The sequence below is a fragment of the Bos indicus x Bos taurus genome, chromosome 2, assembly GCF_003369695.1.
Source record: "Bos indicus x Bos taurus breed Angus x Brahman F1 hybrid chromosome 2, Bos_hybrid_MaternalHap_v2.0, whole genome shotgun sequence".
In the NCBI taxonomy this organism is placed as follows: Eukaryota; Metazoa; Chordata; class Mammalia; order Artiodactyla; family Bovidae; genus Bos; species Bos indicus x Bos taurus.
Window position 1 is genome coordinate 97,590,143 of NC_040077.1, and position 22,823 is coordinate 97,612,965.

General features: G+C 36.0%; 1 protein-coding gene across 14 annotated transcripts in view; it reads left to right on the forward strand.

Annotated features, from left to right (window-relative positions):
- Positions 1–22,823, forward strand: part of UNC80 (unc-80 homolog, NALCN channel complex subunit) — a 230,194-nt gene that overhangs the window by 81,479 nt on the left and 125,892 nt on the right. For all 14 annotated transcript variants that reach the window (XM_027566280.1, XM_027566179.1, XM_027566218.1 and 11 more), the window contains exon 22: positions 5,293–5,465. In XM_027566280.1, the coding sequence (XP_027422081.1) occupies positions 5,293–5,465 (173 nt within the window). The remainder of the gene's footprint in view (positions 1–5,292; positions 5,466–22,823) is intronic.

The following is a 22,823-nucleotide window of genomic DNA, read 5'->3' on the forward strand; positions in this document are numbered from 1 at the left end:
TTTCCTTTTTCTAATACTTTGCAATCTGTGAATAGATGATCACTGCACATCCATTATAGATGCATTGTCCATTTCTTTCTCATTTAAATTACTTTAATTACCTATTTTCTCTGTTTCTTTAAAGTTGTTGAAGAAAGCAAATACCAAACATTCTAACTCTCGGTTTCAATGCAGTACCCTAACTTCACTGGGTTAAGATAAAATGAATATGTGGTTGAATTTTTTAATCTAAGATTTTATTCAACAAATGAAAACTACATTTACTGAACATTTACAGAATTGAAATTACATTCAGAGACCAGCCATCTTTTTCTTCTGTATTTTCCTATTTGCTAAGAATATTTCATTTTAGAAATCATATTGTCTCTATTTGAAGGAAGATATTTCATTAACTAAAACAATGTTTTTTCCCCCCAACTGACCAGGAAAATTGATGACTTCTTTGTGCTCAGCTCTGTCATGAATTGTATGGAAAATGCTTCTTAAAGAAATACTAGATTTTAAAATGTCCTTGAGATCTAGCAACTTTTTGGAAATACATCCTATGTAAATTATACATCAGTAAATTTAATGTAAAAAAATAGTCAATAAGTGTAACTAGAATGTATTGAGACTAAAATATTACTCATGATGGAGCAAGCCAAGAGGCATCCTTACATTCTAGTAAATGTATATAAAAGATTGATAAGGAAGAGGTACATTTTATAAGCAAATTACTTTTAATGTTTCTTTCAGTATCACAATATGAAAGGTCAACAGGGTGCAACTGGACAGTCTGTATCATGTACAGTGTTGATTAATTTCTTACAGTAAATTTTACTGAAAAAAATCACAACCTTCAGCAGGATGTAAAAGTCTTCAACATAAACATTTGGGTATTCTAAAACATAGTGTGGCCTGGTGGGAAGAGAACAGGCTGTTTGTTACCAGTTTGGATTTGAATTCTGACCTTATCACTTTCTGTTGCATGAACTTAAACAGAGCTAATTCTCCTGTCCTTTCCTCTTTATCTCTCTGTTTCTATTCCTTCTCATTCTCTCTCTTTTAAAAATCATTTTAAAGATCTATCTTATATAGCTGTTACAAAAAAATAAAATAAATTATAAAATCTCTCATACAGTACTTGACACATATTAAGTGCTCAAAGAGTTAGTAAATATATTGTTATCTATTAACACTATATGGGCTTCCCAGCTGGCACTAGTGGTAAAGAACCTACTTGCCAGTGCAAGAGACATAAGAGATACAGGTTTGATCCCTGGGTCAGGAAGATTCCCTGGAGGAGGGCATGACAACCCACTCAAGTATTCTTGCCTGGAGAATCCCATGGACAGAGGAGCCTTGTGGGCTACAGTCCACATGATCACAAAAACCAGACATGACTGAAGCAACTTGGCTCACAAGCACATTAATGCTATATAGATACAATGGAAAATTTCCGTTGTAAATAGCTTTTACTCATAGCATGATCCTTACATCCTGGACTTGTGGGGTTTTTACCAAATGTGCATTGTCTGTGAATGATTCTTCACAGAATAGATTCTTACCAACAATGATTGTTTTGATCACTTCTGTTTTCATTATTTTATTTATACTTCTTAATTGTGTTGTTTCTGAAGTTCTTTCTATCAAAATGATACTTTCTTGGGAATTCCCTGAAGGTTCAGTGGTTAGGACTCTGCAGGGGGCAGAGATTCGATCCCTGGTTGGGAAATGAAGATCCTGTATGCCACCTGGCGTGGCCAAAAAAAAAAAAAAAAAAGGAAAGGGAGACTTTCTTTAGTAATATTGAATATATATTTTTAGAAGTAATTATCTTGTCAAAAATATTGAAAAAATGGTGGTATATTTATTCTTAATGCTTCCTTTAATAAAATGATGAAAACTTTAAATTGGTTAAATAAGAATAAATTTTTTGACCATCCAGTCTATCTTATACATTAGTTCTATTACAAATTTGAGAGTTATCACTTAGTGTATCTTAAATCTTAATTATGGTAAGAAATAATGGAACAATTTGATTCACTGAAAAGAAAAATCTTATTATTTGGGAATCTATCTTAAATTCAAAGTTTAAATTTAGGTACAGTTAAAGTTATAAATATTTAATGAATGAGATATCCTGTGGCATGTGTATCTATTAAAGGACTGTATAAAAACGATTAATAAAGTTATATATAGATAGGAAAAATAACAGGAAGTTACCTGTTCTAATGGTTTTGCTTATGTTCAATGAGTAAATAGAATAGTATTTTGAAAGACAGCTGTCTGAAGACGATGTTGTCCAGGAAATGTTTGTTCATTATTTGTAGCTTCTAGCTATGCCTTTTTAGGACCATTTGAAATTCTGTCTTCTGAAATTTTTTCCACCTTCAGATTCTTTTTGTGCTACTTCCTTTTGCATTTGATACAAAATATACTTACACTAACTAGAAAAAAATACTGAAGATGCTGAATATGGAATTTTTATTCTAGAATATTTATACTTGAAACACACCCATAAGGAATGAAATATAGGAAATGTTGATAATGATATTTTCATTATATTCTGAGCCATTTTTGTACTTAATGAAAATGTTCAAACATAGACAAAGAGTAAAAAGAGTGGTCCAATGGATTCCAAATATCTATCACCCACTTGTAATAATGAAAAAATTTTTTTGCAATTTGCTTCATCTTATTTTTTAATGTTTTAGAACAAATTCCACACATCATATAATTTCACACCTATATAATTCAGCATGATACTGAGATATTTTGAAAGCTGTTGACCAGGAATTGGTAATTATTTTTAGATAATGCCATAATTTTTTAGCTTGTGGTAATAAATCCAAGGGAATCTGTTCCCCAAGCTTGAACTGCTTTCAAAGAATGAAACACAGGTGCTCACCGTTTCCACTAGTACACGTGATGGCTGACATCCCTATATGCGGCACACTATCATGGTAATCCAAGCTCACAACTATAAATACCACCCTCTTATTTATGAAGAATGCAAGTAATTAAAAGGATAAGTCTAACTCTGGATTTGATTTTTAAGTGCAAATTTGTGAACATTAGTGTTTATTAACAGGAATAAATTATTCACCATATATCCTGCAACTACCAGTTACGGCACGTTTGCATGTAGGGCACTTTAGTGGAGAGCAACAGCTATAAGAGCCACTTTTTTAAAGCTGAGGCAGCAAGTGGGAAAGTGGGGCAGTGCTTGGGCGGGATTAAGGTACTTTTTATAGAATAGGTGAGAAAGCCATTTCCTATAATGGCATCTGTGACTTAGTGAGGACCTGGGGTTGGCAACACTGCAAATGAATGGTGTCAGTATACATTAAGCCATGCACGAGATCAGCCTCCTGGGGGTATATTCTGAAGTGTGAAGAGTCCTTTTCAAAACCATGGGAGGCAATCTGGGCTTGGTTTTTAAAAGTATACTCAATATTATATGAGATTATATATATTACATATAATATAATATATATTATATAAGAGAAACTAAATATTATATATATACAAGTGTATACACAAACACACACACACATATACTAGAAATTATCAAAAAGCTATGAGATATTTAGGTTGTTTTAAAAAAGAATTGTTCACTTGCTCAGTTGTGTCCTACTCTTTGTGACCCTGTGGACTGCAGCAGGCCAGGCTTTCCTGTCCTTTGCCATCTCCTACAGTTTGCTCAAACTCATATCCATTGAGTTAGCCATCCAACCATCTCATCCTCTGTTACCCGCTTCTCCTCCTTCCTTCAATCTTTCCCAGCTTTAGAGTCCTTTCCAGTGAGTCGGCTCTTTGCATCAGGTGGCCAAAGTATTGGAGCCTCAACATCAGTCCTTCCAATGAATATTCATGATTGGTTTCCTCTAGGGAAAAGTACCTGGGGTTAAAAAACCGATGAAAAACAGTGCTTTGTGTTTTCCTTCCTTAATGTGCGATCCTTAGACTTCCTGTATTAAAATCATGTCACATGTTTGTTAATATTCATAGCCCCCAGACCTATGGAATCAAAACCTCTAGCAATAGAACCTGATATTGTGCATTTTAAGGAACTCCAGACAGATTCTCATTCTTATGCAGCTTAACTGGAAAAATAAGTGAAGAAAAATAAGTGGTTCCCAAACCTCTGATTACTGTGTGGTATCAAGCTGGCAGCGTCCTTATCATCTGTGAGGCTTTACAAAACCCACATTCTCATGCTCCTTCCAGAGACACTGGTTCTGAAGTTCTGAATAAGATTCAAAACTTCCCATATAATTCTGATGCACAGCCAGGTTTGGAAATCTTAGAATTAAATGAGCACTTTCCAAGTCCTTTACAACTCTCATTGTCAATGATTATTTGCATTGGCACCAAGATACCAGGATATTGTCTTTGATATAAGTTTTTTGTAACAGATCTGAAATTGCATAGTGATTTTACATCTTCCATAAAAACAGAATTTAGCTGTTGATTACAGGAAGAATTTTTTAAAATAATCCCCTTAGCAGTGTTAGGGAAGAGACCTGGTATCAAAATGATTGGACCCTATATTCCCTGGTGGTACAGATGGTAAAGAATCTGCCTGCAGTGCCAGAGAGCTGGGTTCAACTGGGTTGGAAAGATCCCCTGGAGAAGGGAACAACTACTCACTACAGTATTCTTGCCTGGAGAATTGCATGAACTTAGGAGCCTGGAGGGCCTACAGTCCATGGGGTCACTTAAAGAGTCGGACATGGCTGAGCGACTAATTCTGAATTTTATATTTATCTTTTTAATTTTTAAGATTTATTTTATTGACACATAGTTGATTTAAAATGTTGTGTTAATTTCTACTGTATAGCAAAGTGATTCAGTTATATATATATTTATACATTATATTTCGCATTCTTTTTCATTATGGTTTATCACAGGATATTGAATATAGTTCTCTGTGCTATACAGTAAGACCTTGGTGTTTATCCATTCTGTATATAATAGTTTACATGTGCTAATCCCAAACTCCCAGTCCACCCCTCCCTCACGCTCTTCCCCTTTGGCAACCATGACTCTGTTCTCTATGGATTGGACCCTATATTTAAATAGTTGTGTAACACCCCGTATGTACATACGCAGTGTGTCACCAGAGTCTTAAAAGTCAAGGCATGTCCAAATCAAGCATTAGATAGAGAGGAGGGAGGTGTAGTTCAAGAAAATGTTCTCAGGACAACACTACAGAAAATAGATTGTTGAAACTTGAAAGCTCTTTTAAAATTTACAATCATTACACTCTCTCTCCTTCTTTCTTCCAACATGGGAAAACCCCTACAGGTTGCCACAGTTTCGATGACCATCTGCCTTCCAACCAAGATGGCGGAAAAAGCAAAAACGTGGTGAATCTTGGAGCAATCCGACAAGGCATGAAGCGCTTTCAGTTTCTGTTAAACTGCTGTGAGCCAGGGACAATTCCTGATGCATCGATCTTGGCAGCTGCCTTGGATCTTGTAAGTTGTTGCAAGAATTTTCTCACCCTGTACTCCGTTCCAGTTAATTCTGCTAATGGAGGAAAGCATGAATCCCTAATCCTAACCTTAACTATGGATTTATGTTTTGGCCTTATTTTTTCCCCTCAGCATTAGTGGGAAAAGGAGGGAAAAGGTGGTGAGGTAAAAGAAGAAAAGAAATTGAGGAAAATTCTTAGTAAATAAATTCTATATAGCATCATAATTTAAAGTTTATGAATCTTTTAAATATAATACATAAATTAAAATATATAAAATATATTCTGTATAGCATCATGATTAAAAGTGTATGAGTTACATTCCAGAACAGTATGAGACTTCCTGGCTTAAAATCTCCCTAACATCTGTTAGCCAAACACTGTAAAATGAGATTAAATGTAATAAGAGTAATAATAATATTATGTCTACCTCCTAGGGCTAGTGTGAGGATTAAATGAGATACTGGATATAAAGTCTTCAGCGCAATGCCTGAAATATGGCAAGTTCTCAATAAAGTAGGCCATTATTATTGTTAATTGTTATTAGTCATGTCTGTCACATATTTGTCCTTTAAACTCTGTCTTGGTTTAATTACCTGTTCGTCAAGGGAGAATATGAAGCAAGGATCAATTGAAATTAATAGTACAGAAGCACCTTGAACATTGTGTGGCATTAGTCACATGTAAGAGATTCAAGAGCATAATGTGGATCTTGTTTAGAAAGTATTTTTGTCAGGTAAACGAAGCCCAGACATGAGTTTAGAACTGTCTCTGTTTCCTTTATTTACCTTCTGGTTTAATAAATTCTTCGTATGATGTATAAATACTGGGTACAAAATGCCAAGTAAATATCAAGAAATAAAAGTCTTTTATATTAACATTTCAAAAAAGAATTAGACATTTTTACAACAGAAACCCTTTAGCCCATTTTATAACTCATGATCATATAAATGCTGGCCACTCATATTTTTGCCTTGGAAAATCATCTAAAGCTTATAATTCATGACATTTTTCTGTGACATTAATAGTTTTTACTGTCATGATATTTAGTGACCAGCAAGGTATGTAGCTTCACGTAAGCCTGAAATGCAAATACCACTGTAATCACCCAAAGGTTATTTATATAAAATTTTTCAGTCAATTTCTCACTCTTGGATATTGGCCTTTGCAAATATTTTTCTTAATTCCAAAGTAGTTAATGTGTATTGATATATGCTATGGTGACTGTAAAATGTAGAGAGTCACAGGTCTCCGGGAGAGCTGAGGCAGGTGGCAATCAAAGAATGAGATGCCTGTCTAAAGCAAGAGAGCTAACAAGGCAGAGAGCCAGATTCTTGTTGTCTAAGTGGAAGAGTGGTAACTAGCCTGTCACTCTTTTGAGTCATGCATGGTTCTTCTTAATTACATCTTGATCTATTCTGAAAGGAGCACATTAAAATAAATTAATGTAACAAATTGATAAAGAAAGGACAATTGAACATTTAGAAAATAAGTAAGTATGTGGTTACTTCACAAAAAATACTAAAGCCAGTAAAGTGTGCCACATTTTATTTGCACTTCAGAAATACTCATTAAAATATCCATAAATTCCTGTATTATAACTGTCAGATTTGTGATGATTAGAAAGTGCTAACAGAGTATAAAATATCATGGTGTTGGTAGCAGTGGAAGCAGCAGGATTTGATTAGGGAACAGAAGAGAGTATTGGAATAACAGGATGACAGTGAGAATGCAGTAAGCGTGAGCAGAGTTCTCAGCCTCTCCTGAGTTGTTAGTAATTTTCGACTGGATCTAGTCATAGAGGAAGAGAAACATATATTTGATATATCAAATATCAAATGGAAAGTATGGTGAAATTTGAAAGCCTGGAATTCAGTGTGGCTTATAAGATACTCATCATATAATAATTGATTAATTAACTCAGCCAATATCTCTTGAAGGTTTCCTATGTGCCAGGCATAGTGCAGTAAAGGATAACACAACAGAACTCAACTGGAAAGCATTACCTGTTTTGCAACTTTCCTTATGAGGATAATATTTGTATGGTGACCTCTCTTCTAGACTTAGAGTGTACAGCATTCTTAGGTTGACAGACTAATGGTTAACACTTACTGTGTGCCTACTGTATTACCAAAAAAAAAAAAAAAAAATGAAGCTCAGAAAGACCAACTGGCCAAGGGCTCGAAGTCAACAAATGATAGAGCTGGATTAGAGCAGACCCTCTATTTTATACAACACCATGCTGACTCTCTCATTAAAAAATTATGTGAGATCACTACAGGAACTTTAAAATATGAAAAATAAGAAATTCTATATTTTAAACCTGATAGTTTAAATGTGGTTTTAGAAACTGATGATGACAGAAGCTATTGGAACAATTTATTAAATACACAGTAGCAATGTTGCATTAGAACTTTGTGGGTAATCTGTGCTGTAGAATTCCAAATGTACTATTGTGTCCATCTTTGTCTCAATTCTGAAGTCACAGATACTTTGGAAAATTTTTAGACAAAGGAACCATCAAATTTTATTAGCATTTACTGATGGTATAAAACAGAAGGAATAAATACTTCCTACATAGAAGGCTTTTAAGAGTTATAAGATATGTGGGCATGGAAAAAACAGGAGGCTTGACACAAACAGATTGATATACTTGAAGATTTAATAAATAACCCCAGTCAAGCAAATTAACACTGGCTTCTGAATGGAGATTATGTTAATAAGAATATTGATGAATACTTTGATAGTCATCAATACTTTGTTTTGATGCTGGAATTTTATTCCTTCTCATCAGATGTTTCCATACCTATATAATCTCTAACTGCTATAATGCTTAGAGTTTCCAAGGATATTTAATTAGTGGCAGAATTCCATAGAACTTTTAAAATTATTTTACATCTTCCAAATAAGATTGTGGCCAGTTAGTTACCAAATCACTAGATTCTCCTTTCTTCCTTTCCTGTTGGACCAATTCTGGTCTGCTTGATCTTCTCAATCTTATTAATCTCATGGTAAGAAATAAAGGAGATTTTATATTTATAACCAATATCTTCAAGCTTCAAAGTAAAGAAGCATTTTTTGATCATTATAGATATCCAGTGATGAAGTAGATACATTGAGAAGTAATGAGCTCTTTTTCATTACACTGGACTCAATGGGGGAGGTTTACAGGGGGACTTAAGAAGTAGGTGGTTAGTGTGAGTTTCTTTATTATCTGAGAGTCTTTGATTCTAGGTCAAGGTCAAGGAGTATCCAGAGGTCAGTATCAGTCAAGATTAAAAGGAAACAGAGAAATTACAGGCAGACCTGGTTGGTTGAAAAAAAAAAAAAACAACAGATGAGATAGATAATGATGGTGATGATGGTAAAAAGAGGGGACAGTTGATGATGGTGGTGATGGTAAAAAGAGGGGCTAGGTGATGGTGGTGGTGATGGTAGCCATTGTGGTGGTGGTGGCGATGATGGTAGTCATCATGATGGTCATGATGATAGTAGTCATGGTGGTAGTGGTAGTGGTGGCAGAGATGAGGGTAGAAAGTAACATTTTCATTATTTGTCACAGTTTATAAAGCACCTTCATATTCATTATTTTATTTGTTGATATAAGAGGAAAGGATTAAGCCAGGAAATGGTCTCCAAATGAGGGCACCCTTAACTTCAATTTCTCAGATACAGAAAAGTGAAGGAACAAAAATCACTGGTGAATGCTGGCAAGAGGACTGAGAGGAAGGAAAGTGTGGCTGCATGTCCAATATGTTTGAAGCAAGTGGCATTCTCTTTTTACCATCATTTATGCAAGTGCGGCAGTGGCAGTTGTTCATACCTGTTGATCTGGGGTTAAGAGCCCCTTGAGATTAATGTTCACAAATGTCTTTTATTAGATGTGTTATTACATTTTGTATCCTCTGTGTTTGCTTTCACTTAATACCTGACTTCATCTGCTTTCCGACTTTCAGAAATGCTTCACTTTTAAATATGTTTTACATGTTTTCCAATGCATTTGTGGTTTTAGTGTATGAATATATAGATATAGAAATATGTAGATGTAGATATCTGTCTAGTCAAAGCTATGGTTTTTCCAGTGCTCATGTATGGATGTGACAGTTGGACTATAAAGAAAGCTGAGCACCAAAGACTTGATGCTTTTGAACTGTGGTGTTGGAGAAGACTCTTGAGACTCCCTTGGACTGCAAGGGGATCCAACCAGTCCATCTTAAAGGAAATCAGTCCTGAATATTCACTGAAAGGAGTGATGCTGAAGCTGAAACTCCAATACTTTGGCCACCTGATGTGAAAAACTGACTCATTTGAAAAGACCCTGATGCTGGGAAAGATTGAAGGTGGGAGGAGAAGGGGGCAACAGAGGATAAGATGGTTGGATGGTATCACTGACTCAAATGGATATGAGTTTGAGTAAACTCCAGGAGTTGGTGATGGACAGGGAAGCCTGACGTGCTACAGTCCATGGGGTCTCAAAGAGTTGGACATGGCTGAGCGACTGAACTGAACTGAACTGGGATATAGATATAAATGACATAGATGGATAGATTGATGATAGATACAGATGTCAGATATATATGCAGATGCATATGTACATACAGATAGGTAGAGATAAGTAGATAGATAGATACAGATATAGGTATAGATTCTACCATTTCATCCTATATGATTTGGGAGAGGAAGGGAAAATGAATATATTCAGTTCATCATCATTTTACAGTCCAGCACTCTCCCATCTCCTTTTCGTTGTTTGCTTTTGTTGGATGTTGCATTCATTTTTTAACTACAACTTAAATGTAATGTTTACCTTATGATGTAGCTTTTATTTCAGAAAATTGTCATTGTCTCTTTACCTGCATCATAGAATTTCAATGTGATTTTTTTATAATTTACAATTTTCTTCAGAATTAAAACGCATTATTAAATGAAAGAAATGCTAGAAATGTCAGTGTTCAAAGTCTTGCCCATCTGAAGGTTTTTGTTTTAAACAATCCTCTTGTCATTATTACTATGACTATGAAGGGATAATTGGTTCAGTTTTTGTTTCAGCACAGCTCCTCCTCACACTCTTTCTCTCCAGTATAAATTTAATAAATGCAACTCTAAGACATTTTTTAAAAGACGTGATTTAGAAAGGATATATTTCATCTTTAGGTTGATATAATCTACAAGTACAAAAAATAGAAAAATTATGTAGTTTGAACAAAAGGCGTTTTTGTCTGTTTTCTATATATTTCAGGTGAAATCATCTTTCATTTTTTATCCAGACAAATACATAGCATGTACAGACATAGTGATGTCTCATCTACTGGTTAATTTACTAGCATGAATAACACACAATAATGTCAATTTGCTTTAGTAACAATTCCATGACTATAAGATTCCCATGGGATCATAGTTTTCTCCCTAGTCTGTGGAAAAATAAAATCTAATTCATGTTAAATTATAATAGTTTCATAAATAGATAACTTTAGGAGGAAAGATTATATAATTTGTATTCTAACTGGGACACTTTTGAGAGTGAAATGGGGTGTAATCAATAATCATACCAATTAGACATAAACTAGAACTCTCCTGGGGAAAATGAAACATTAGGTTACCATATAGTCATACTTTTAGGTTCACTGCTACAAATTTAATCCACATTGGAGTTCACCATCATAAGACTACTTGGTGATCGATGGAAATTACCTTTTTTCAAGGAATTAGGAATATATGCAGACAGGGAACTATAAAAGCAAAGTAATATTGTGTTTTCTTTTGAATCATAAGGAAAGTTGAAGTAATCCAGTAATAACCAAAGCTAAATGGTCCAATTATACACTTTATTCTAGTGGTACTCCTATATTGAATTAAAAAAAAAATCTGACTATGAAATGTAGCAGTCAGGCACATAAAAAAAGATATGTCATAAATATGTAGCATTTAAACAAAAAAATTTTAATGTCATATGTTCATCATATATGTTAAAAAGTAGTACATTTCAAAATTTTTTTAAGTCCCTTATATTCCTTTCCTAATCACTCATCCCTACTTCTCAGAAGACCCTGCTGTCTCAAACTTTAATTTTCCCTGTGCTTGGCTTATTTTGCTGCATAAGTTTGTATCCCTAGAGAATATGTCATTTTGTTCTGTTTCCTCATGCTGTATTTTAATATATACATTTTTAATATAATTTATCAAAATTTTCTTTAATGGTTTTTTTTAGTCTTTTTAAAGAAATCACACAGTAATAAAAAATACATGTTACATTTTCCTCTAAAATTTTAAAGTTTACATTTCACATTTAGGTCTTTAACTAGAATTTACTGTGTGTATAAAGTGGGATTCTTTCCTTTTTTTCTTTTTATTTCACATGTAAAAAAAAAATCCTAGGATGTTATTTTGACTAATTCATTCTTCATTATCTGATATGCAACACCATCCTAATCATGTGTCCAGTTTCTATACATGCAAGGATGTGGTTCCGAGTGTTTTTCTGTTCCATTCCCTGTGGCTTTGAGTTAATCTACTCTGTCTTAATAGCTCAAACTTTGAACATCACCTAATTATTCTTTGCTCTTCCATGTAAATTTAATAATTAGCTTTTCAATTTCTATGAAAATTCTTTGATATATTCTTGGAATTACATTGAGCCCACAGATAAATTTGGATGTAATTAAAATTCAAATTGAGATTCAGAGTTGAATTGATTATTCAAAAGTTTTATTTCTCTCTGAGCCAGTTTAAGTAATTTTACATTTTTCAGTAATTTGTCAGGTTTACCTCAATTTTCATATTTGTTGGATTAAAATTGATAATTTTCTTATTAATATTTGCAGCATCTATTATTATTTTATCTGTTTTTATTCCTAAAATTGTCTCCTTAGGCTTGCCAGGGATTTGTCAATTTTGTTAGTCTTTTTTAACAATCTTGTTGATTCTCTCTATTATGTCTTATTCTCTAACTCATTAATGCCTTATTATTTTTTATTGAGGTAGAGTTGATTTAAAGGTTGTGTTAGGTTGTTTTGGGTGTACAACAAAGTGATTCAGTTTTATATATATATATAATTTTTAAAGATTATTTTCCCTCATAGGTTATTACAAAATATTGAGTATACCCTGCCCTTATTTTTTATTCTTCTTATTGCTTTGAATTCATTGTATTATTATTTAGCTTATTAGCTGATGGCTTGGCTCATACTTTTATTTTCATCTGTTCAAAACTGAGCATTAGAATTTTAGCATTACTACTTTAATCACATGACATAAATTTTGATAAGCAGTATGTTTGTTATAATTTATATTTAAGCATTTTAAAATTTAATTATTTCCTTTTCCATGAGTCATTTAATAGATGTGTGTGCATTTCAATTTATAAATTTCAGAGTTTTGCTAGGTATCCATTTGTTATTGATTTATAACTTCATTTGCAGATACTGATTCTTTGGAATTAAAGTTGCTTTATAAACTAGAGCATTATATAATTTTCATAAATGTTCCATGTGTAGTTGAAAAGAATGTGCATTCTCTAATTGTTGGGTATAACAGTGACTTTTCTTTCCTTTTTCTTAATTGAAGTATAGGTGACAATATTATATTAATTTCAGGTGTACAATGTAGTGATTTGGCATTTATATGCATTATGAATTGATCACCATAAAGCTAGTAACCAACTGTCACCATACAATGTTCAGTTCAGTTCAGTTCAGTCGCTCAGTTGTGTCCGACTCTTCCAGACCCCATGAATCGCAGCACGCCAGGCCTCCCTGTCCATCACCAACTCCTGGATTTCACCCAGACTCACGTCCATCGAGTCAGTGATGCCATCCAGCCATCTCATCCTCTGTTATGCCCTTCTCCTCCTGCCCCCACTCCCTCCCAGCATCAGAGTCTTTTCCAATGAGTCAACTCTTCGCATGAGGTGGCCAAAGTACTGGAATTTCAGCTTTAGCATCATTCCTTCCAAAGAAATCCCAGGGCCGATCTCCTTCAGAATGGACTGGTTGGATCTCCTTGCAGTCCAAGGGACTCTCAAGAGTCTTCTCCAGCACCACAGTTCAAAAGCATCAATTCTTCGGTGCTCAGCCTTCTTCACAGTTCAACTCTCGCATCCATACATGACCACTGGAAAAACCATAGCCTTGACTAGACGAACCTTTGTTGGCAAAGTAATGTCTCTGCTTTTCAATATGCTATCTAGGTTGGTCATAACTTTCCTTCCAAAGAGCAAGCATCTTTTAATTTCATGGCTGCAGTCACCATCTGCAGTGATCTTGGAGCCCTAAAAAATAAAGTCTGACTGTTTCCACTGTTTCCACCTCTATTTGCCATGAAGTGATGGGACCGGATGCCATGATCTTCGTTTTCTGAATGTTGAGCTTTAAGCCAACTTTTTCACTCTCCACTTTCACTTTCATCAAGAGGCTTTTTAGTTCCTCTTCACTTTCTGCCATAAGGGTGGTGTCATCTGCATATCTGAGGTTATTGATATTTCTCCCGGCAATCTTGATTCCAGCTTGTGTTTCTTCCAGTCCAGCGTTTCTCATGATCTACTCTGCATATAAGTTAAATAAACAGGGTGACAATATACAGCCTTGACGTACTCCTTTTCCTATTTGGAACCAGTCTGTTGTTCCATGTCCAGTTCTAACTGTTGCTTCCTGACCTGCATACAAATTTCTCAAGACGCAGGTCAGGTGGTCTGTTATTCCTATCTCTTTCAGAATTTTCCACAGTTTATTGTGATCCACATAGTCAAAGGCTTTGGCATAGTCAGTAAAGCAGAAATAGATGTTTTTCTGGAACTCTCTTGCTTTTTCCATGATCCAGCAGATGTTGGCAATTTGATCTCTGGTTCCTCTGCCTTTTCTAAAACCAGCCTGAACATCTGGAAGTTCACGGTTCATGTACTGCTGAAGCCTGGCTTGGAGAATTTGGAGCATTACTTTACTAGCGTGTGAGATGAGTGCAATTGTGCAGTAGTTTGAGCATTCTTTGGCATTGCCTTTCTTTGGGATTGGAATGAAATCCAATCCAGTCCTGTGGTCACTGCTGAGTTTTCCAAATTTGTTGGCATAATGAGTGCAGCACTTTCACAGCATCATCTTTCAGCATTTGAAATAGCTCAACTGGAATTCCATCACCTCCACTAGCTTTGTTCATAGTGATGCTTTCTAAGGCTCACTTGACTTCACATTCCAGGATGTCTGGCTCTAGGTCAGTGATCACACCATCGTGATTATCTGGGTCGTGAAGATCTTTTTTGTACAGTTTTTCTGTGTATTCTTGCCATCTCTTCTTAATATCTTCTGCTTCTGTTAGGTCCATACCATTTCTGTCCTTTATCGAGCCCATCTTTGCAGGAAATGTTCCCTTGGTATCTCTAATTTTCTTGAAGAGATCTCTAGTCTTTCCCATTCTGTTGTTTTCCTCTATTTCTTTGCATTGATCAATGAGGAAGGCTTTTTTATCTCTTCTTGCTATTCTTTGGAACTCTGCATTCAAATGTTTATATCTTTCCTTTTCTCCTTTGCTTTTCACTTCTCTTCTTTTCACAGCTATTTGTAAGGCCTCCCCAGACAGCCATTTTGCTTTTTTGCATTTCTTTTCCATGGGGATGGTCTTGATCCCTGTCTCCTGTACAATGTCACGAACCTCCGTCCATAGTTCATCAGGCACTCTATCTATCAGATCTAGGCCCTTAAATCTATTTCTCACTTCCACTGTATAATCATAAGGGATTTGATTTAGGTCATACCTGAATGATCTAGTGGTTTCCCCTACTTTCTTCGATTTAAGTCTGAATTTGGCAATAAGGAGCTCATGATCTGAGCCACAGTCAGCTCCTGGTCTTGTTTTTGCTGACTGTATAGAGCTTCTCCATCTTTGGCTGCAAAGAATATAATCAGTCTGATTTCTGTGTTGACCATCTGGTGATGTCCATGTGTAGAGTCTTCTCTTGTGTTGTTGGCAGAGGGTGTTTGTTATTACCAATGCATTTTCTTGGCAAAACTCTATTAGTCTTTGCCCTGCTTCATTCTGTATTCCAAGTCCAAATTTTCCTGTTACTCCAGGTGTTTCTTGTTATTATATATTATTGACTATATTCCCTATACTGTACATTATATCCCAATGACTTATTTATTTTATAATTGAAAACTTGAAACTTTTAATCCTCTTCACCTGTTTCACCTAAGCCCCATTCCTCACTCAACTCCGTACTTCTGGCAAGCACCAGTTTTCTATGTCTGTTTCTGTTTTGTTTGTACATTTTGTTTGTTTGTTTTTTAGATTCCAAATATCAGTGAAATCATACAGTATTTTTCTTTTTCTGTTTAACTTATTTCACTTAACATATTCCCTCTAGGTCTATCAGGGTATGGTATTTCATATTCAACTCTTCTACATCCTTATTTTTTTCTCCTCACAACTTAATCTGAGATGCCAAGTCAGTTTAGTCACTCATCATGTCCGACTCTTTGAGACCCCATGGACTGCAGCACTCCAGACTTCCCTGTCCATCACCAACTCCTGGAGCTTACTCAAACTCATGTCCATAGAGTCAGTGATACCATCCAACCATCTCATACTCTGTCGTCCCCTTCTCCTCCCACCTTCAATCTTTTCCAGCTTCAGGGTCTTTTCAAATGAGTCAGTTTTTTGCATCAGGTGGCCAAAGGACTGGAGTTTCAGCTTCAGCATCGCTCCTTTCAATGAATATTCAGGGCTGATTTCCTTTAGGATGGACTGATTGGATCCCCTTGCAGTCTAAGGAACTCTCAAGAGTCCCTGTCTTACTATTCTGTCTAGGTTGGTAAACATTCAGAAAACTAAGATCATGGCATCTGGTCCTATCACTTCATGGCAAGTAGATGGGGAAACAGTGGAAACAGTGCCAGACTTTATTTTGGGGGGCTCCAAAAATCACTGTAGATGGTGACTGAAGCCATAAAATTAAAAGATACTTGCTTCTTGGAGGAAAAGCTATGACCAACCTAGACAGCATATTAAAAAGCAGAGACATTACTTTGCCAACAAAGGTCTATCTAGTCAAAGCTATGGTTTTTCCAGTAGTCATGTATGGATGTGAGAGTTGGACTATTAAAGAAAGCTGAGCACCGGAGAACTGATGCCTTTGAACTGTGGTGTTGGAGAAGACTCTTGAGAGTCCCTTGGACTGCAAGGAGATCCAAGGAGATCCTAAAGGAAATCAGTCCTGAATATTCATTGGAAGGACTGATGCTAAAGCTGAAACTCCAATCCTTTGGCCACCTGATATGAAGAACTGACTTATTTGAAGAGACCCTGATGCTGGGAAAGATTGAAGGCAGGAGGAGAAGGGGATGAGATCGGATGAGATGGTTGGATGGTATCACTGACTCAATGGACATGACTTTGAGTAAACTCTGGGAGCTGGTGATGGACAGGGAGGCCTGGCATGCTGCAGTCCATGGGGTTGCAAAGAGTCAGACATGACTGAGCAACTGAACTGAACTGAACTGAGGTTTGTCATAGCTTTTCTTCTAAGAAACAAGAGTCTTTTAATTTCATGGCTGCATTCACCATCTGCAGTGATTTTGAAGCCCCCCAAAATAAAGTCTCTCACTGTTTCCATTGTTTGCCCATCTTTTTGCTATGAGCTGATGGGACAGGATGCCATAATCTTAGTTTTCTGAATGTTGAGTTTTAAGACAACTTTTTCACTCTCCTTTTTTACTTTCTCAAGAGGCTCTTTAGTTCTTCTTCACTTTCTGCCATAAAGGTGGTATCATCTGCATATCTGAGGTTATTGATATTTCTCCCGGCAGTCTTGATTCCAGCTTGTGTTTCTTCCAGTCCAGCATTTCTCATGATGTACTCTGCATGTAAGTTAAATAAGCAGGGTGAGGATATACAGACTTGACGTACTCCTTTTCCTATTTGGAATCAGTCTGTTGTTCCATGTCTGCTCCTAACTGTTGCTTCTTGTCCTACATACAGGTTTTTCAGGAGGCAGGTCAGGTGGTCTGTTATTCCCATCTCTTTAAGAATTTTCCACAGTTTGTTATGAGCCACACAGTCAATGGCTTTGGCATAGTCAATAAAGCAGAAGTAGATGTTTTTCTCGGAGAAGGCAATGGCAACCCACTCCAGTACTCTTGCCTGGAAAATCCCATGTATGGAGGGGCCTGGTGGGCTGAAGTCCATGGGGTTGCTAGGAGTTGGACACGACTGAGCAACTTCACTTTCATGCATTGGAGAAGGAAATGGCAACCCACTCCAGTGTTCTTGCCTGGAGAATCCCAGGGACAGGGGAGCCTGGTGGGCTGCCGTCTATGTGGTCGCACAGAGTCGGACACGACTGAAACGACTTAGCAGCAGCAGCAGCAGCAGATGTTTTTCTGGTATTCTCTTGCTTTTTCGATGATACAGTGGATGTTAACAATTTGATCTCTGGTTCCTCTGGCTTTTCTAAATCCAACTTGAATATCTGGAAGTTCATGGTTCATGTACTGTTGAAGCCTGGCTTGGAGAATTTGGAGCATTACTTTACTAGCGTGTGAGATGAGTGCAATTGTGTAGTAGTTTGAGCCTTCTTTGGCATTGCCTTTCTTTGGGATTGGAATGAAAACTGATCTTTTCCAGTCCTGTGGTTACTGCTGAGTTTTCCAAATTTGCTGGCATATTGAATGCAGCACTTTCACAGCATCATCTTTTAGGGTTTGAAATAGTTCAGCTGGAATTCATCACCTCCACTAGCTTTGTTTGTAGTGATGCTTCCTAAGGCCTGCTTGACTTCACATTCCAGGATGTCTGCCTCCTGCTTCTAGGTGAGTGATCACACCATCATGGTTATCTGGGTCATGAAGATCTTTTTTGTATAGTTCATCTGTGTATTCTTGCCACCTCTTCTTGATATCTTCTGCGTCTGTTAGGTCCATACAATTTCTGTCCTTTATTGTGCCCATCTTTGCATGAAATGTTCCCTTGGTATCTCTTGAAGAGATACCAATTTTCTTGAAGAGATCTCTAGTCTTTCACATTCTATTTTTTTCCTCTATTTCTTTGCATTGATCACTGAGGAAGGCTTTCTTATCTCTCCTTACTATTCTTTGGAATAGCATTCCAAATGGGTATATCTTTCTTTTCTCCTTGGCCTTTCACTTCTCTTCTTTTCTCAGTTATTTGTAAGGCTTCCTCAGACAACCATTTTGCATTTCTTTTTCTTGGGGATGGTCTTGATCACTGCCTCCTGTACAATGTCACGAACCTCCATCCATAGTTCTTCAGGCACTCTATCAGATCTAATCCCTTGAATCTATTTGTCACTTCCACTGTATTTTGGTAAGGGATTTGATGGCAAAGTTATCCATTTACCTTGAAGTTCCAGCAATTTTTGTTTTATTGATTTAGAGGAGGCGGGTAGTTTAGAAATATAATATGTATCAGGTCCTATAAAAATATTATCACTACCTTGTTCTTGTTCAGTCACTCAGTCATGTCCAACTCGTTGTGACCCCGTGGACTGCAGTACACCAGGCTACCCTGTCCTTCACCATCTCCTGGAGCTTGCTCACACTCTTATTAAGTCAGTAATGCCATCCAACCATCTGTCCTCTGTCGTCCCCTTCTCCTCCTTCCTTCAGTCTTTCCCAGCATCAGGGCCTTTTCACTACCTAGTGACCCAATTTATTTTTAGTATATAAGGATATATTTTTCTTTAATATTAATACAGTTGAAACAAGTTTACTAGTTTAGCATTGGACTTGTATATCTTTTTGTAAATCCTTTCAACATTTCTATATCTTTGTGTTTTAGTTTTATCTCTTATAGAAAACAAGTATTTGAATTTTAAACCATTTTAATGATCTTTTTCCCTAGAAAGGTTAGTACATTTGCACAGATTATATTTACTTATATAGATTCAGTTCTGTCTTCTTCGGACTACTTACCACATTTTTTTTTACTATTTCATTGTATGTGTGTTTTTGTTTCAATTTCATGCCTTCTTTTGAATTATGTTGGATTTTTCTTTGCTTTGGTTTAGCTTTGTTTTATTCATTTTCCCTTATCAGTTTGAAATTTGTTATATTCTATTTATATTTTTAAAATTGCATGCGTATTTAACTCAATGCAGTCTAAAATTAATGAATATCTTTACTCTTCATGCAAATAATAAAAGACTGTAGAGGGTTTTAATGCCAGTTGTCCAAGATTTAGTTCTCTGTTTTTGTTTTAACATTGACAAAGTAAACTTTATTTTTATTAGTTGTTAGGAAAATAATTTTTAAATTTGCCCAAGAGCTGAGTATAGTCTTTGCTCACCATTTCTCCTTGCATCTCAGACATTCCTTCCTAGGATCTATGTCCTTCTTCTAAAAGAAACCTTTCAGACATTTCTTTGGTGATGATCTACTGGCAGTAGCTCTCTCAACTGAAGTTTAATAAAAAAAATACTCCCACCTGGGATATTGGCTTTATAAAGGAGTATGTGGCCTGACCCTCCACTCCACATGAATACTGACATTTAATTTGTGGTCCATTGAAAACCCACACCCCGGTCTTGCCATAGTCAATAGAAACCCTCGGGGCAAATATTCCTTCACTAGTTCACACCTTTCTCCCTGCCTTCACTCCAGAATTGAATTTTCTTGTAATTTCCACTTTTCAATGGTCTATCATCTCATATCAGAAGCAAAAGCAAAAATAAAGTGAAAAAAATTTGGATATTTTATCCAGCACTTTTAAATGTCTAAACCAAAAGATGTTTGTCTTCACACTTAATCCATCATATTGTCAGAAATAGGAGTCCTTATTTGGTTTTTAAAACAATTATGCAAGATATTAGCATGATCTGAGTGTTAAAATGCCAACCCAGCCAAACTACGTACTCAACTGAAATGCCTGCATCTAGCCTGACACTGAATCATTTCAGTTGCCCGCAGCTACTGCAGGAATGCGCAGGGACAGAGACAGCCTGTCAGTTGCTTAATGATCTCGGGCAGAGAATTCAATACAAGCTAAGTAATAAATACTGGCTCACAAGCACGTGCCCTCTAGCAAACAAGGTTCCAGCATACACTAAGACCCACAATACCTGCTTATTCCCAGTGGTCTTAAATAAATAAGTATCTTACACCAGCAAGAGCTTTACATTTTATTGTAAGGCAATAAAAATATTATGTAATTCCCCAGGAACCAACATAAAACATTGTCTTTAAAACAGTTCCTGCTCTGGTGTTGTTATGAGTTTACAGGATCAATCAGGGTTTCTTCTTACATAACAAGTTTACATATAGTCCTTCAGGGGAAGGAATGTATCGCAATTATAACCTTCAATTAACCATCATATCTTGGTAACAATATTTTCTATGTCCCCAGGCAAAATAAAGCACAGCTGTTTGAATTAGTATTCTAGTTCTCTGCTTTACCTTCATAAAGGAAACATTCAATATACATAACAATCTTATCAAATGCAGGAAAAAGTGCCAAAAGAAGTCAAGGGAAAATAGCCTGATACTTGAAGTTTTCTAGCTGAAGAATGTTAGAGAAATAACTTACTGCATAATGCATGATGTTTTGTAATTTTAAATAGACAGCTCTGTAACCATTGCAGACAACACCGTATATAAAACCAAACCATATGAAATTGATGATATGGTACTATATTTGACCAGCAAACTTAGAGATTCCATAAAGTTCAACCTAACATTTTATCTCACCAGTTCAAATTGCTTCTTGCTTTTCTGGCAACTGCAAAGTTATGACATAATGGAACTGAAGCTGCTCTGTGGCATTATGGAACACAGAATAGAAAGGTGATCTGGCAGACATGTTAATCAGAAAGAATTTAAATCTGCCTAGTTTTCTTTTAGGACCACCAGCAAAATTCTCTGTGGTATACCAACGGTACCAAAGTTTGTTTTGATGTTCAGTTTTGACTGTGTCTCTGAAACTCCATGGTTCTCTTCATCCATGCAGCCTTCTTCTGATTCATTTTTCTCCATTTGTGCTGTTTTTCTCCGTGATGTGAATCCATCCTTGCCCATTCTGTCGTGTCTCCATTGTTTTGCTGCTTCATGAGATTGCTCTGAGCCATTAAGAGGCAAGTCCATCAAAAGAGGAAAAACCAACTTTCCTTTATGTCCAGGCAGAATCCTTTGTCTAAGGTATTCCATAACCCTGCTCCTCAAATCAATACTTTCTAACTTACACTTTGAAAGGAACTTATAAGGAAAATAATTCCTATAGCCACACCCACAACATAATGCCTTGACTACTCTTTCACACACAGTGTGAAGTCAGTTCTTATTGCCAAGGATCTTCTATGAGGACGCACAGTTGAGTCCTTAGCTTTATACTACACCAGCACCCTCCATTGTCCGTACAGTAACACACACACTACAGTACCACAGAAATTGTTAGTACTCAGTGTCCTCTTGACTAGAGGATCCCCAAGTCTGCTTTCACCTACAAGATTCGCGAGGTTTATAATAAGAAGGCAATATTTGAGTTACTCTGTGTCATCATCCCTTAATGCAGACAGTGACATTTCCAAAAGTTACTGAGTTTGGCAATTTACATGAATCAAATTATCAATAATAACTAACCTTCCCTTTAATGTTGTGCTATATAGTCAATTAATGGGAATTATTTTGATAATGGTCTCAGTTCTGTTTTCCAACTTAAAGTAGGATTTCTTAGGGCCAATAACTGATAATGTCTGGGTTTTATCATAAGAAGCTTTTGAGAGCAGAGAATTAAAATTGTTTTTTATTCAAAATGCCTTAAGTTTCCTAAGCAAATAAAACATATTTGCTAAAGAAGCCAAGCCAACCTACATGGGAAGCCTTACATAGCACAGTCTGGGTTTTTTATTCATCTTCTGTTAGTCTTCTCAGTGCAATTTAATAGTTAAACGAAATATGTGAAAAAAAAAATCTCTGCCCCATACATTTGAATTAGGTTAAGTTTTTATGCTCATTAATCATGAAAGAGCTAAAGTTCATCACCTAATGCTATTCCAGCAGTGTTGTTTCTGCCTTCCTGTCATTAAGCAATGAATCTCATTGCTTTATATTGGAAATGTGTCAAAATGTGACATGATAAGAATAGATTTGCATCACTTGCCTTGCCTTCCAGACTGAAGCTCCTTTTTAGAGATAGATATTCCAGGCTTTTCCAAATGCAGATTAGCATATCTGAAATCTTTAGTAAACTGAATATTTAATACAAGGAAAGAGTATAGATCTTTAGTTGGGATGTTATGGCACTATGGTAATGATAAGTTTAATGCAGAAATTCATCTAAGCCTTTGCATTCTAAAGTCTTTCTATCCTTCTGACCTGCTATCAAGTCTTGGCACCAGTAAAGTTGAGGATAGTTTCTCATCATCAGT